General features: G+C 43.9%; 1 protein-coding gene across 4 annotated transcripts in view; it reads left to right on the top strand.

Annotated features, from left to right (window-relative positions):
* Positions 1-16,975, top strand: part of TSTD3 (thiosulfate sulfurtransferase like domain containing 3) — a 96,279-nt gene extending 79,304 nt beyond the window's left edge. For 2 of the 4 annotated variants that reach the window (XM_063917031.1, XM_063917032.1), the window contains exons 3-4: positions 16,532-16,691; positions 16,830-16,975. In XM_063917031.1, the coding sequence (XP_063773101.1) occupies positions 16,532-16,691; positions 16,830-16,896 (227 nt within the window). In that variant the 3' untranslated portion in view covers positions 16,897-16,975. Of the gene's footprint in view, positions 1-12,246; positions 12,317-15,301; positions 15,474-16,531; positions 16,692-16,829 lie in introns of those variants that run through there. The other 2 variants (XM_063917033.1, XM_063917034.1) reach the window with 2 other exon arrangements.
* The last annotated feature ends 315 nt before the right edge of the window (positions 16,976-17,290 follow it).

Genomic DNA, 17,290 nt, shown 5'->3' on the forward strand with positions numbered 1-17,290 from the left:
ACACTGCCGTGCTGACAGTACACAACACGGCAGTGTGAGTGAGTCTCCTTGTTTGGGTCACTATGTGCGAGTGGCCGCGGCATGGTCAACACTGCACTGCCGCGCTGACAGTACACAGCGCGGCAGCATAGCTCACTCAGGGGGACATGTACTAAGCAGTGATACAAGTGGAGAAGTGAGCCAGTGGAGAAGTTGCCCATGGCAACCAACAGCATTGATGTAACATTTATAATTTGCATACTATAAAAGAATACAGAGCAGCTGATTGGTTGCCCAGGGCAACTTCTCCACTGGCTCACTTTTCCACTTTTATCACTGCTTAGTACATGTCCCTCTCAGTGCAGAACAGAGGGAGTTTACAGCAGAGGTTAGTGGAGCAGATCTGCGGTAAGCAGCGGATCTGGGTGCTAAAGCGCAGGACATTTATCTAGAAGGCAGATAGCATCTGGAGCACCTTGTGAGTTGGGTGCAGCCAAAGGCTGATTTTAATTGTGTAAGACACCCAGTCAAAAAGGCGCTTAGGGACCTGGTTGAGATTGGTGCCTGTGCATAAGAGACGGAGTTGGCAGGTTTTCAAACTGTCAATCACAGAAAAAGGCGCCTACCTCCGCTAGGCAGCTCATGAATAGCAACAATGGTGCTAATTCAGACCTGATCGCTGCTGTGCGTTTTCGCACAGCGGGCGATCATGTCTGAACTGCGCATGCGCCGCAGTGCGCATTTGCATGTCAGAGATACTATTGGCATCTCAGAGGTGTTCGCTGGGAGGGGGCGGGCCAGCGGCGTTTGACCGCCGTTTTGGCTGGGGTGTGGGCCACGGCGGCTGTATGACGTCACACGCAGCTGCTGTGACCCGGGATGCAACAAGTAGCTCCCGGCCAGCGCACAGTAGCTGTGCAGGTAGGGAGCTACTTATCAAGCACAAAAGCATCGCCGCTGTGCGGTGCTTTTGTACTTGGGCGGGAGGAAGGGGGGTAGGGCCTGACATGTTGGGCGGACTAGCCCCGTGCTGGGCGTCCCCCCGCATGTCAGAGTAAATGATCGTACATGTGCTAAATTTAGCACATCTACAATCAATTCTGAATTACCCCCACTTCTCTACTCGGGAATCAGCACTGTTTGCAGAGGGTGGTATTCATGTGACCGACGGTCACATGACCTCCTCCAGCATCCCGATGGTCGGCATGCCGACCAACAGGGACTATTTCCACTCGTGGGTGTCCACGACACCCATAGAGTGGGAATAGAACCCGTGGCGACCGCAGGTCGCCACTGAGCCCGCAAGGGGTTTGCTGCACTCGCCCCTCCCCGCCGGGATCCCGGCGTCGGTATGCTGCCGCGATCCCGGCGTCGGTATGCTGCCGGGATCTTGGCGTCGGTAAGCTGACCGGCGGTCAGCCATACTACACCCTTTGCAGAGACAGGTGCACATTCCTTCAGACTGCCAGAAACTTGAAAGCCTGCAAATAAAATACAGGCTGGTAGCAGAGGGAGTTAGAATAGGGGAGTAGTACAAATATTTTACCTCCCTCTATCCTTCTGATATTTCTCTATCTCTCTCTCTCTCTCATTGAGAGTGCTGGTGTGAATTGTATGTGTCTGCACTCTGTCCATCACAATGGTAGACAAGGGTCCAGCTAATGAGGCATCACAATATTGATCTGTGCTAAGTAAAAAAAAAAAAAAAAAAGCTCACACAGAAGATTCCGCCTTGTGTGAAGCATGTGCTTCAGAGCTTACGTTAGTTAATCCGTCCCAAGATGCTAATTTCCCCCCTGGGCGGTAGCGTTCACAGGAACCATCTCACAATTACATAATGAGGTGTCTGCTTTACGAGAGACGGTTAATGAGATTCCTCAAAATGATGTACTTTCTATTGCTACAGAACCACCCTGGGTGGCAGCAGGTCTTCTCTCTCAGGACGAAGCTGAAGAGGACGATCGTGAGTTGGGCAAAATTACTGACCCACATGAAGAAGTTCCACAGGAACCTTCTCGGAGGGTTGAACCTCTTATTTTAGCTATAAGATAAGTTTTGAACACTTCCGAGACTACGGCACCGGATTCACCATAAACTGCTTTATTTGGTAGAAAGCAGCATTCATCAGTCACTTATTCTTTTTCCAAGAACCTGGATGATCATCTGACGGAGGCTTGGAAACATCCGGACAAAGCGGTTTCAAATGCCTAAAAGTTTTCTAAGTATTTAGCTATTTCCATCAGCTATGTTGGATAAATGGGAGATGTTACCTCGAGTGGACTCCTCTCTATCCAGGTTGTCCGAAAGACTGCATTATCTGTTCTGGGAGCAACTTCGTTGAAAGACCCGTCTGACCAGAAGCTGGACATCATGTTGAAGTCCAACTATTCGGCCGCAGGTGTCTCACTTAGACCAACCTTGATAATTTCCTGGGTGAACAAGGCAGTGGAGCATTGGTCCTCTAAATTGATAAAGGATTTACAAGAGGCAGTACCACTAGAAGAAGTATTGATCTTAGCAGAACATATTAAGGAATCTGCTATATACCTAGGAGAAGCAGCTAGAGATATCTGTCAAGTTAACTCGAGGTTCTCAGCAGCAACTATTGCAGCCAGAAGAGTTCTTTGGCTTCGGTCATGGCTAGTTGACGCTGAGCCAAAAAGAGCGGCAGAAGCACTTCCGTTTACAGGTGACATTCTGTTTGGAAAAGAACTAGACTCGTTAATTTCTCAGGCTACGGGTAGTAAATCTACCTTTTTACCAACCCTTCCGCCACCACCTAAGCTCTCTTATACTGGAATTTACTTTCAGTCCTTTCGTTCCACTCAGCCTTTTAGAGGCGCGGAAGAGCTACACCCTTGCGAGGTAGAGGTCGCCTCAAACAACCAGTCGCTGCTCGTCGTCAAGACCCAAAGCCTGCAGAAAAGACCGTGGCATGATGGTCTCCCCTCCCACCGGGGACTACGTACGGTGGGAGCGCGGCTTCAAAACTTTCAGGATGCCTGGTTCAAGATATCGGACAATGCGTGTATTCGCAAAATCATCTCCCAAGAGTACAAGTTAGATTTAGAAGTTTAGCTGCCAAATAAATATTTTACTATAAGTCTCCCACTTCTTTTGGCCCTTCAAGGTGCAATACAGTCCTTGGTAGAATCAGCTGTGTTAATGCCGGTACCAATGCTTCAGCGAAAGAAGGGTTACTATTCCAATCTTTTCGTAGTACCAAAACCAGACGGTACTGTACGACCAATTCTGAATCTGAAGTCGTTAAATCAGTTTCTGTCTTATTACCGGTTCAAGATGGAGTCCCTAAACTCGTTGATCTCAAGCCTGGAACCCAAGGAATTTATGATATCTCTAGACATCAAGGATGCATATCTCCACATTCCGGATCCACACCAAGTGTTTCTCAGGTTCGCAGTGATGATTGCTCATCTCATTGGGAGTCGCAATAATACCATACCTAGACTACGACCTCCTCAAAGCTCCATCAAATCTCATTCTCCAGGAACATGCTCTATTAACATACAATGTATTAGTGGAACACGGATGGATAATCAATTTTCGGAAATCCAACCTTCAGCCGTCACAGAGTATCCAGTTTCTCGGTGTGATCCTGGACACCAACGTCCAGAAAGTTTTCCTTCCTCATGACAAAGCTCTGGATATACAGAAACTGGTCCAAGCTGTCCTCAAGCAAAGGCTGGTATCAGTCCATTTATACATTTGTTTGCTTGAGAAAATTGTAGCAGCGTTCAAAACTCTGGAGTTCAGCCGTTTTCATTCACATCCTTTCCAGCTGGAACATCAATGGTCGGGGTCGCATCTACACCTTCAACAGTTAGTACGACTGACTCCAGAGACGTGACGTTTGCTTCTTTGATGGCTCCAACTGCACAGGCGGTTAGGTGTATGGGACTGGACACTCCTAATGACGGATGTCAGCCTCAGGGGATGGGGCTTGGTTGTGTTGGACTTCCATCTTCAGGGCCATTGGTCTCCACAGGAATCACTGTTGCCAATAAATGTGTTGGAACTGAAAGCAATCTACAATGCGCTGATAAAAAGCTGCCCAAGTTCTTCAATCCAAGGTGGTAAAGGTTCAATCGCACAACGCAACTGCTGTAGCATATGTAAACAGGCAGGGAGGAACTCGCAGTCGCCAAGCGATGCGAGAGGTGTCACACATTCTCCAGTGGGCCGAACGCAATGTTGTAGTCCTCGCAGCAGTTTTCATTCCAGGAGTAGACTATTGGGAAGCAGACTACCTAAGCCGTCAGGATCTACATCCAGGAGAATGGGCACTTCACCCAGAGGTGTTAGACACTCTGACACAGTGCTGGTGGTGTCCGGAGGTGGATCTCATGGCGTCCCATCTCAATCATCAGCTTCCTCGAAACATCTCTAGAATACGGGATCCTCAGGCGGAAGCTGTAGACGGTCTGGTCGTGCCTTGGCCGTACGACCTAGCATACGCGTTTCCTCCGTTTCCTCTATTGTCTCGAATTCTCAAGAGAATCAAACGGGAGTCCATCACGGTGATCTTGGTGGCACCAGATTGGCCTTGGAGAGCTTGGTTTTCAGACCTGCGCCTTCTGCTAGCGGACGATCCTTGGCCTCTACCTCTGCGAACGGATCTACTCCAACAAGGGCCCTTCATGCGTCCAGATTTACCACAACTATGTTTAACGGGATGGCTCTTGAGGCAGGGATCCTAAAACACAAAGAAATTCCGGAATGTGTGATTCCTACGATGTTGCTTGCACGAAAACCTGCCCATTACCATCGCATCTGGCGTTCTTATATATCTTGATGTGACCGAAAAGGATTTCAATCAGATTCTTTTGCTTTTCACGGTTCTTGCTCTATCCTAAGGCAGCTTTTAGATTCCGGACTTTGTCTAGGATCCCTGAAAGTTCAGGTATCTGCCATATCAATTTTCTTTCAGAGACACCTGGTGCTCCTTCCGGATGTGCAAACTTTTCTACAAGGGGTCCTTCGGGTACAACCCCCATCTGTTCCCCCTATTGGGAGTTGAATCTGTGCTGGATTATCTGCAGGCACCCTGTTTTGAACCCTTGGAAGCCGCAAATATTAACTATCTTACTTGGAAGACTGTTTTTCTATTAGCCATAGCTTCAGCCTGGAGGGTATCTGAATTAAGTGACTTGTCTTGAATTCCTTCCTACTTGCTTTTTCATCCCGATAGGGCTGAGTTGAGAACACATGCTTCTTTTCTTCCCAAAGTCGTGTCGGCTTTTCATATCAATCAGCCGATTGTGGTACCATCTTTATAGGAGGACTTTGAGTTACCTTCTTCTCTGGATATCGTGAGAACGTTGAAGATCTATGTGAAATGGACAGCACCGTTACGAAAGACTGGCGACATCCGTTATCCATTGCGGCCCACTCTACACGCTCAGTTGGGTTTTCCTGGGCCGCTAGTAGGGGGGCTACCACGTCTCAACTCTGTAGAGCAGCTTCTTGGTCCAGTATTCATACGTTTGCCAAGTTCTACAAGTTTGATACTTTTGCGGCTTCATCTTCACGGTTTGGCAGTCTTGTTTTGAAAGTTCCTCGGCGATCTCCCGCCCAGGGGAAAAACTTTGGGACATCCCCACCGTTTTGAAGTTGTGCTAATGTCCCCTAGTGGCTGACAGAAAAAGGTGGATTTTGGTACTTACTGATTAAATCCCTTTTTCGAAGCCATAGGGGACACTGGCCGCCCGCCCGTCGGTCGCTGTTCTCTTGCCTTTATTGTTGTCCTGTTCTGTTTGATTGTTATGTGCTCTCTTTCCGCATATAGTTCTGTTCTCTTGTTCCAGTCTCCTTTTGGCTAATTCATAACTGAGGGATGATGGGGGATATAGGGAGAAGAGCCTGTTGCACTTCTTAGATTATTTAAAGTGCCAGCTCCCTGTAAGCCCCCATCATCACCCCACGGTCTTGAAGTTGTGCCAGTGTCCCCTATGGCTTACGGAAAAGGGATTTATCGGTAAGTACCAAAATCCTCCTTTCTCTGTCTTTAGAGTAAATAACGAAGTTCCAAAAATCTGTAATTTGCTGTTTTATGGCATAAATCTGTTTAAAAATAGTTTTTGTAATATTAGCTGTGACATCAGAGATATGCATGAAATGGCCAACTATAGGTTATAAATACACGTTTGCAGTCCAAATCCATCTTAAATAATGCCATATATTAGACAGATGTTGATTGTGAGGAAAGTGGGGATTTACAGGATAAACTGAATAAGGTGCCAATTTATTAATCCTTTAATAATTGTACAACATTTTCAACAATGTGACATAGAGGATACTGAAGTAATTTGTTTATGGACTTTGTAACCATTTTAAAGGGTGTTGGATTTTGTGATCAGTCTTTCATTGGTGTGACATTACTCATGTTGAAAGTTGCCCGATATAACCACATTTCCCACTTGCGACTATGGTGGTCATTCCGAGTTGTTCGCTCGGTAATTTTCTTTGCATCGCAGCGATTTTCCGCTAATTGTGCATGCGCAATGTTCGCACTGCGACTGCGCCAAGTAAATTTGCTATGCAGTTAGGAATTTTACTCACGGCATTACAAGGTTTTTTTCTTCGTTCTGGTGATCGTAATGTGATTGACAGGAAGTGGTTTTTTCTGGGCGGAAACTGGCCGTTTTATGGGTGTGTGTGAAAAAACGCTGCCGTTTCTGGGAAAAACGCGGGAGTGTTTGAAGAAACGGGGGAGTGTCTGGGCGAACGCTGGGAGTGTTTGTGACGTCAAACCAGGAACGAAACTGACTGAACTGATCGCAGTTGCCGAGTAAGTGTGGAGCTACTCAGAAACTGCTAAGAAGTGTCTATTTGCAATTCTGCTAATCTTTCGTTCGCAATTTTACTATGCTAAGATTCACTCCAGTAGGCGGCAGCTTAGCGTGTGCAAAGCTGCTAAAAGCAGCTTGCGAGCGAACAACTCGGAATGAGGGCCTATGTACTAAACCTAATGTGCAAAACACACTTGCTACAAGGCATCAATTAACTTGCAAAATCCTGTCTACTGCAGAAGAAAACTCCCTATTTGAAATTGGTATGTATTATATATATATATATATATATATATATATATGTGTGTGTGTATGTATATGTATATATATATATATATATATATATATATATACATGTATGATATAGCGCTGATTAATGCAGTCCGGAGTATTAGCGCATATAAAATATGTATGTATATATATATATATATATATATACTTATACACGTGTGTCTCTAAAATGGAATCACAGCAGCTTCAATTGATGCTCAAATAAGCACTAGATCCTCCTAGTAACTTTCAGGATCGCGGCTCCCCTTCAAACAATCCGAACTCCACCGGAGAAAAGATATCTGTCAATAGAACATATATAGGGGGCGCTCCATAGTGCATAAACCTTTTTTATTTTAAAAACACACAAAGTGCTTAAAACAACTGTTTTACATTCGTACCAGACGGCAACCAGTGTGGGCTGGTTACCACGCGATTCTAAACAATGATCAATGAGTAAAGCTGGAACAAATGTCAGTCAGTCGCAACGGAAACCTCCACCAGCCGGCAGCTGATTTCCCTGGGACTCACGGGCAGGAATCACATACGTCCGCGACTCCTCGTTCGGCAATTACAATGATCCTCAACGTCACTAGACTCCGGGGGGGGGTATTACGGTAAACTGAAGAAGATCTAAAAACCTCAGGGATATGCTAGTTCAGAGTCACCTGGAAACCTTCAAGAAACCTCTATACAACAAAAAGGGATCTAATAAATGTGGCACATGCAAGGCATGTTCGATCATGGTCCACACAACGGAATACACGGACAAATTTAACAGGGTTTGGCACATTGGAGAGTACATTAACTGTGAAACCCCTGCCGTGATATACAACTTAAGATGCCCATGTAATAAGATCTACATAGGAAAAACCAAGAGGCCCCAGAAGAAAAGATTACTTGAGCATCTTGGAAATATAAGAAATGCCAAAAGAGACAAAGAACTGATGAAGACGCTTACACCAGTGGCCCGACACTTCTTGAAACATCACCAAGGCAATTCCAGGGGCCTGGTAGCCTTTGGCATGAAGAGAATCATTCTAAATATCAGAGGAGGTGATATTGACCGGGAACTTCTCAAACAGGAAACCAGATTGATTTTCTTGATGGATACCCTTATACCTAAGGGACTAAATGAAGAAAACAAGTATACATCTTTTCTGTAATCTAGAGACAATTCTGGAATCCACATATAACTGATGAACTATGAACATCTATACCCGTAGGGCCTACTATAATTCACTAAATACATACCTGAAAGGTCTTCCCCATTACTTAGGGAGTGCTCCCCTATATCACTTGATGATACAGATGACCCCAGATCAGAACACACCAGAGGGGTTCTATTTATTATAATATTAGAGTGGAATACCCATAGATATTTATAAGAATATTTCCATAAACTAATTTCTCCATATCTCTATTCACTATATTTTTTTCACCTTACACTTGTTTGTTTATTCTTTGTTTTATGATCACATATTTTTTATTATCACTTGTTTGTTTTCAACCAATAGAGCTATTATACCAATTCCCCCAATATTATCATTAATGCATAATTAGAAATTATCACTTTGAAGTTATTTCAAAGATGTAAGAGATCATTCACAATTATTCACGTGATGGGGAGCAATTATATTACAGTACATTATTTTATTCCTTATCCTTCACACTCATTACACATCTTTTTCTTGTACGTTGAATTTTGTTACACATATATTGATTGAAGATATCGAGAATATGAGATTGAGTATCTCGATGTAACAATCTATAGACTTACTTGATCACTAGCAGGGTTTTACACAATCCAACGGACAGGAACTATCTGTTGGTCATTTTTCATGATTACACATCCTTTCTTTGTTTTTGGACATCTTAATTGATACTGTCCAAAATTCACTGCACATGACATATTACACAATTAGGTCACTATATATTAATAATGGCTTTCTTGAATCACAGTCTAATCGGACAACTTAGCCTGTAGGATTCAAATTATATATATATGCCCCAGGAACATCTAAAAGTACCCCAACGACTGGTGTCACTGTAAATCATCATTTACCTCAGAATGGGAGCATGTATTTAGTATTTAATATTTTTCTTCTATATACATCCATTTATCTGATTTTTCAACACAACACAATTGTGGATTGATGTATACAGACACAAATACTGGTTTGAAAATGATTTTATTTTATTTTATTCTATTCCACTCATCCCTAGAAGCATAGGGACCATTTATAAATTGAGTAATAAATTGAATAATATTAAAAACTTTCCTAATCAATTCACTTGTCCATTATGCCAAATGACTAATCTATTTATGCTTTGCACACTCAGTGGATAAGAGATTTGGGCATATATGTTCAAATATCAGGGCCCCTTTGGGGATACACATTGCTTTATAGATCAGACACACTGATCAGAATATATCTTTGAGCCGGAGGTATCTTAGCATGGATAGGCACTCGTGGAATCTGGTCTAAACATATGATTTAGCCTGCTACACCGAGATCGATTAAGACTCCCTGGGCTGATGACGCAGGGAGGCTCGGTGCGGGCCGGTCACGTGACCCACACGTCGATGGGCGGACCTTTGTCACGTCACTGAAGACGACATTAGGATAAACAATTTCTATTGGCGGATCGCGGCAACCGCCGGTATTTAGGGGCGAACTTGGAGGCAATCTGGTTCTGCCTCTGATGAAGCGAACAGTGAAGCGTGCGTCAGGCTAGCTGCGCACCTTAGATAGTCACCGGACAATGTTAGATTAGGAAGGATTATAATCTTATGAAGAGTGTTTATCCCATGCAAGCTGCGGGGATATAAATAGGAAACAGTCTTATTAGAAGACAAATGCCTGACTCCTTTGTGTATATTGAAACACAATGTGCATAGTGAATGATATGTATTAAGTGCTCTATGAATAGGAAACAGCCTGATTAGAAAACAAATGCCTGACTCCATTGTGTATATCGAGATACACTGTGCATAATAAATGATATGTATTAAATGCTTTTTATAAATGCAGTACTCAGTCCTGATATGAACAACATCGGATATCCGATGTGCAAATATATATACTGAAAGGTACCATATAAAGGACTGAATACATCATTGGGATATCAGTGACATGGTTCACACTTATAATGATCTCCCAAATCGCTATATAACAAGCTTGCTGAATTCCTGTCTTATCACAATAAAGGTTAAAACTAGAGAGAGAACAAATCTTGAATGCTCTTATATGGATTACTCAAGAGCATATACTGTATAATTATATAACGATCCTGAGAGGGAAAGTGTCAAGTAATCAATATCGTGACAAGGGACTACTGATTAGTCATTATCAGTGGCGACGTTAGCTGCAAATAAGTCCTTTATTATGTCACAATAAAACCAAGATAAGATCACCAGGTATGAACAGCCAAAAGTTATAAGGCTGCTAGAATTCAATCTGTGAATAAGACACCTGCTGTTTCTCTCCTATGTGTTACAATTGTATCATTACATACATGATTTTCTCATAGTGGATGTAACAACATTTAAGGAGTTCAGGAGGGCGCTCAGATGCTCCTGTGATACAATTGAAGCTCAGCAAGAATTCTGTTACCATCCCAGTGATACAATAAAAACATAGCACACAATGTTGGGAGATCAGTTTATTATGTTTATTCATTATTAGATACAGTAAATCATTAGAGCACTACTATCATTTCACTACAAATACATACTATGAAAACTGGAGTCCTGTTTTCCTAACAGTCTCATATTATATATCCTGGAAGGGATTAGAAAATCAGAGACACTTACCTTAGGAGTTCCTCCATAACTAGCAGAAATATAGCTATATAGGAAGTATATACTCCCGATACACTCTTCATTGTCCTGAAACCTTATGAACAATTTAGGAGTCATACGGGTGACATCTAGTGCGCAGCTCTTTTAATTTTAATCACGATTTCTTTCTTATTTACACTACTTTATTCTTTTTTTTAATATTCGCTGGTTTTTACTATATATTGTAATAAAAGTTATATTTTAATATAAGATTATGTGCACCACTTTAGGGCATTCCGAACCCTTTTCCTCTTTTTCTTGTGCAGATTTATTTTGCCTGTGGTAGCACCCCCTAAATGGTTATGAATAACACAGATGTGTCTTGGATAAAATAAATAAGGGGTCATTCTCATAATAGTCATTAACCTGTGCGACCAGTACTATAGTTACAAGTTATTGTATGGATTTCCATGGAGTGCCGGCTTTTGGAGTTTGGTGTGTATGTATGTATGTATGTATGTGTGTATATATATATATATATATATATATATATATATACACACAATGGGAAAATGCCCGGCACTCCCTGTGAGCAATTTGCAAATCCGGGTGCCCTCCGTAGGGAATGATACAATACGTGATGAAAGAAGGCAGCGGCACTCCGTCCAGATAAATTGTCAAACGTGTATTGAAAAAAACAACAACAACAGTGGTCACATAACAACCAACGTTTCGGGGTCCTAAGATCCCTTTGTCAAGGCGTGAACAGTGTGAAAGACAAAAGCCCCTTACCTTTATAGCACCCGGTGAAAACCCGCATGTGGAGGAGAGCAGGGCCTGGCGCCGTCAATCGCGGGGACCGCCGGAATCCCTCCGGCGTCTCCAGGAAGTGACGTGTCGGGTGCAGGACGCGGTTGCCGTGACAACCCGCGGCGCTCATCCCGCAGCACCCGCGCCGGCCCTGCAATGTAAACAAATGTGAAAACCCAAGATTAAAACCCTAAATTAAAACAAGAAATGACAGCAGCACGGTATATAGCTATAAACACCTTAGAAAAAGCTGAGATAAAGCGGAATACGTTGAATAGACAAACTGTATGTGGAAGCACACTGGGGAAGTTGACTCAGGACTAATGTACATGGGGCCAATGTAAGCTGAAAGCAGAAGCGTGGAATAAGAGTATGGAGAATGTTGTGGGAAGAGGAATGGCGAAGTGGTGAAGATGAAAGTGGTGAAAGAGATGGAAATAGTGAATACGGAGGAAACAGAACCATGAGTGGTAGAGAAAAGTGTCAAGAGACTGGCGGGACAGTAAAGGGCCGAGGGGAGGGGGGAGAGCGGGGGGGGGGGAGGGGTTGGGAAGGAAGGAAGGGGGAAAAGGAAAGGGATGGGTCAGAAGGTTGGTGATGGAGACAATGTGGGTGAAGGGTAGATGAAGTGTTGTCCATGTCGTGATGCTGGTAAGGAGTGAAGGTGAGGAGTAAATCAGTTGTCAACTGGCAGGAATGAAGTGGGTGTTTGTGTGAACAAAATGTGAGATGCAGGATGAAAGTGAAGCAAAAAGACTAGATGTGCTGAATTGGGTGGGCCAGGCGAAAGAAGGAAGCAGAAGAAAAAAAGGCAATAGTGAGAAGGAACGTGTTGAAGAAGAGGAGACGAAAAGGAGCGAGTGTGAAAGGAGAAGAGAAGAGCAAAGAACCAGAAACAAAGAGCGGAAAACCCCTGTAGACAGCTGGTTCCTAAAGACCCAGTGGAAGCCTGTGTTAATAATACATAAAAACTGTAACGAATACTTTAAAGGCTATTCCACTGGATTTTTTCATTTGAGTCCTTTCGGTGGAAAAGTTTCCAGTTTGAATATCCAGCGCGCCTCCAATTTCAATAGTGCGCCACTTCGATCGCCGCCTCTCAGATTAGCTGGAACATGATCGATTATTATGTGCTTGAGTTGGTCTACTGAGTGTGCTTTGGTCGCAAAATGCTGCGCCACTGGCTGGTCAGAGTTCCCTTTCTTGATTGCTGCGTTAATGGCCAATCTATGTTGTGCCATTCTAGTCCTAAAGCTGGTGATGGTCTTGCCAACATATCCTAGCCCACATAGGCAAGTTATGAGATACACCACATGGGTGGACGTGCAGGTCAACACATGTTTTAGTTTGAACGTGAGGTCTTTGGTTGGATGTTTGAAGGAAGGTCCACTGACCATGTTCCTACAGGTGGTGCAGCCCAGGCATTTGTAACAGCCTGGCTGTTTGGTGAGGAAATTAGATGGTGTGGAACTGGAGAAGCCGGTAATATCTGCGTGCACAATGGTGTCTTTGATGTTTCTGGCCCTCATGAAACAATTCATAGGCCTTTTGTTGCTGAAACAGGTCAGTTTATCGTCAGTGGCCACTATGGGCCATAGCGCTCGAGTGGCCCGTTGGACCACCGGACTGGAGGTGCAGAACTGGCTTTTCCATGGTAAAATGTTGTCTGTCCTCCTAACTGATGGATGCAATAACTTCTTCCTGTCCATCTTCATGACCTCACGTTTGTGTTTCAGCAAGTCTGCCTTGTTGTAGCCTCTCTGTAGAAATTTGTGAATTACTTTATCCAATTGGATCTCCAAGGTATCATGGGTACTGTGGATCCTGGCTGTACGTATTAGCTGGGATCTGGGTAACCCTTTAATGAGGGGTTTAGGGTGGTGGCTGCTTGCCAATAACATAGTATTTTTATCCGTGGGCTTAGTGTATACGGAAGTGAAAATGCTGTTGTTGCGGATGGTGACTTGCACGTCCAAATAGTTAATGGTGGAGGCATCGCATTGGTAGGTGAATTTGATGTGGACCGCTGCTTGATTGATGTCTTTCATCATATTGGTGAACTCTTCTTGACTGCCAGTCCATAGCATGAAAACATCGTCGATGTATCGACAGTACGCAAAAATCTTTTGAGAGTATGTTGGGTTGGTAAAAAAGATTTTCCTTTCCTCCTGGAACATGTAGGTATTTGCATAAGACGGGGCCACATTGCTGCCCATGGCGCATCTCGTTAGTTGAAGGTAGAATTTACCGTCAAATAGGAAATAGTTCCTCTTTAAAGTCAGTTCCAGTAGGCGTACAAATAATGTTCTGTCCACATCCTGCATGTTGTTCTGCGCTAGGAATTCTTGCATGGCAGCCAGACCTCCTTCGTGTGGTATGCTCGTGTACAGGTTGCAGATGTCCATAACGCACAACAGGGTACCCGTGGGAACAATGGAAATGCCATCCAGTAAATTAAGGAAATCTGTTGTGTCCTTGATATATGAATGTTGCTTAGTGACCAGTGGTTGGAGAATACTGTCCAGGAACTGAGATATGGGTTGGTATAATGAAGATCTGGCGGAGATGATTGACCTACCGGGAGGCCTCTGAATGTTCTTGTGTATTTTGGGAACGGTGAAAAAGACTGGTGTGACTGGATGCTCCTGTTTCAGTGTCCGATGCAGTTTTTGAGTGATGTGTTCATTATCTAATGCTTCATCAAGAATTGAATCCAGTTCACGTTTGTAGCCTATGGTGGGATCCGCGGCTAGTTCCTGATAAACTTGAGTGTCTGTGAGCTGTCTTAAAGTCTCTATATGATAATCCTCAAGGTTCTGGATTACCAGGCCGCCTCCCTTGTCGGCAGGGCGGAAAATAACATCCCTGGCGGTGCCCAAATTGCGTAAGGCACTTCTTTCTGCCCGAGTTAGGTTGTCACGCTGTGTGATGGGAGTGGCATTATAGCGTTGAACCGAATTGTCCAACAGACGGGAGAAGGTTTTAAGGGATGGATTCCCCATCCCTGTCCTTTTCCCCCTTCCTTCCCAAACCCCCCCCCTCGGCCCTTTACTGTCCCGCCAGTCTTGACACTTTTCTCTACCACACATGGTTCTGTTTCCTCCGTATTCACTATTTCCATCTCTTTCACCACTTTCATCTTCACCACTTCGCCATTTCTCTTCCCACATTCACACATGTCCCCACAACATTCTCCATACTTTTATTCCACGCTTCTGCTTTCAGCTTACATTTGCCCCATGTACATTAGTCCTGAGTCAACTTCCCCAGTGTGCTTCCACATACAGTTTGTCTATTCAACGTATTCCGCTTTATCTCAGCTTTCTCTAAGGTGTTTATAGGGGTGTAGTATGGTATGCTGGCGGTCGGGCTCCCGGCGGCCAGCATACCGGCGCCGGGAGCCCGACCGCTGGCATACCGACAGTGTGGCGAGCGCAAATGAGCCCCTTGCCGGCTCGCTATTTTATTCTCCCTCCAGGGGGGTCGTGGACCCCCACGAGGGAGAATAAGTGTCGGTATGCCGGGTGTCGGGATCCCGGCAGCCGGCGTACTGAAGACCACCCGTTTATAGCTATATACCGTGCTGCTGTCATTTCTTGTTTTAATTTAGGGTTTTAATCTTGGGTTTTCACATTTGTTTACATTGCAGGGCCGGCGCGGGTGCTACGGGATGAGCGCCGCAGGTTGTCACGGCAACTGCGTCCTGCACCCGACACCACGTCACTTCCTGGAGACGCCGGAGGGCTTCCGGCGGTCCCCGCGATTGACGGCGCCAGGCCCTGCTCTCCTCCACGTGCGGGTTTTCACCGGGTGCTATAAAGGTAAGGGGCTTTTGTCTTTCACACTGTTCACGCCTTGACAAAGGGATCTTAGGACCCCGAAACGTTGGTTGTTATGTGACCACTGTTGTTGTTGTAGTTTTTTTCAATACACGTTTGACAATTTATCTGGACGGAGTGCCGCTGCCTTCTTTCATCACTTATTTTATTTATATATATATATATATATATATATATATATATGTGTGTGTGTCTGCGGAGCGTTCAGAAATAGTTTTTTACTAGTGGTTGGTTAGTGCTGCCAGCTTATCTCATCCACTATTTTCATCTGCCCTACCTCACCTGCACCTAGATTTGGTTGCACACACTGGGCCTAATTCAGATCTGATCGCAGCAGCAAATTTGTTAGCTAATGGGCAAAACCATGTGCACTGCAGGGGGAGGGGGGCAGATATAACCTGCAGAGACAGTTCGATCTTGGTGGGTTTTTTGTTTCTGTGCAGTGTAAATACTGGCTGCTTTATTTTTACACTGCAATTTAGATTTTAGTTTAAACACCCCCCACCAAATCTAATAGGCGATTTCACTGAACGATATGAACGTTCTCGTTCAGATCGTTCAGTGTGTAGGCACCAACGATGAATGATGCGCGACCCCGCGCTCGTTCATCGTTGGTGCCGGGTCGCTTATATATGCAGGCCAATATGGACAATCTCGTCCATATTAGCATGCAGTGCTATGGGACCGGGTGACGGGAGGAGTGAAGAAACTTCACCCCCCGCCACCGGGTCGGACGTATCTGCCGTCAGGCAGCTCGGTGGCGTATCGCCTTATGTCTGGGGCCCTTAACTCTCTCTGCACATGTTATATCTGACTCCCCCCTGCATTGCACATGGTTTTGCCCATTAGCTAACAAATTTGCTACTGCGAACGGGGCTGAATGAGGCCCAATGTTCTGGACATGTGTAATACAAATTCATGCAAGGTATTCTTTGCCAACTGGTGTAGTACTCCATGTACATCAGTCCCAAGTTGGTTTGTTGCAATCTATTTCATTGTGGAACACGTTTTTATGGTAGATGTTTGTCTCTTCTGTTTAGTGGGTGATCTCATGTCTGCACTGCAAATGACTCCAAAGATGTTTGAAGAAAAGTATCATAAAAAGTTTCCAGACAAATCCAGTACCCTGGTCTTTTCTTGTCTTACCGGGATTCGAAGTGGTAAAGCTTTAGGTGTTGCAACTTTACTGGGTTATGATAGGTAAGTACAATAGTTCAAATACAGTATGTGTTTTTTTTATTTTTTTGTTTTGTTTTTTGAGTAGTACAGTATAGAGAAATGTAGGCAAAAATGTTTCTTTGCACTAATAATTTTTCTGTTTTTAATATTTCAATTTAGAGTTCAACACTATGTGGGTGGTTTTGAAGACTGGACCAAGCATGAACTACCAGAAAAAAAGCCATGAACTTTGCTACTACAAGTTTCTCATAAGATTATTAAGATTAATCATAATAATAAAAAAATGTAATAACCATGTCTCATTACTGAGTGTATTACAATTTAATTTATGTAGTGGGCCATTCCACTGTCACATATAGGCCATTTGTATAATTTTAAGCATACCCATTTTTGTTAAAACTTAACACAAGGAAGTTTAAAAAAAAAAAAAAAATTATGCAATATGAAAATGCCTAACTAGGCTTAATTTTTAGGTAAAATTTTTTTTCTTCTTCTCCCAATATTCCCAACACCATATAACAAAACTTCCACCACCGTTTTGTAAAGGAAACTACTTGATAATTCCCCACAACTCCAAATAAAGAGCATATGTTGTTGTTTTTTTATGAGAAGAAGAAAAA

Source organism: Pseudophryne corroboree, chromosome 4 (assembly GCF_028390025.1).
Source record: "Pseudophryne corroboree isolate aPseCor3 chromosome 4, aPseCor3.hap2, whole genome shotgun sequence".
NCBI lineage: Eukaryota > Metazoa > Chordata > Amphibia > Anura > Myobatrachidae > Pseudophryne > Pseudophryne corroboree.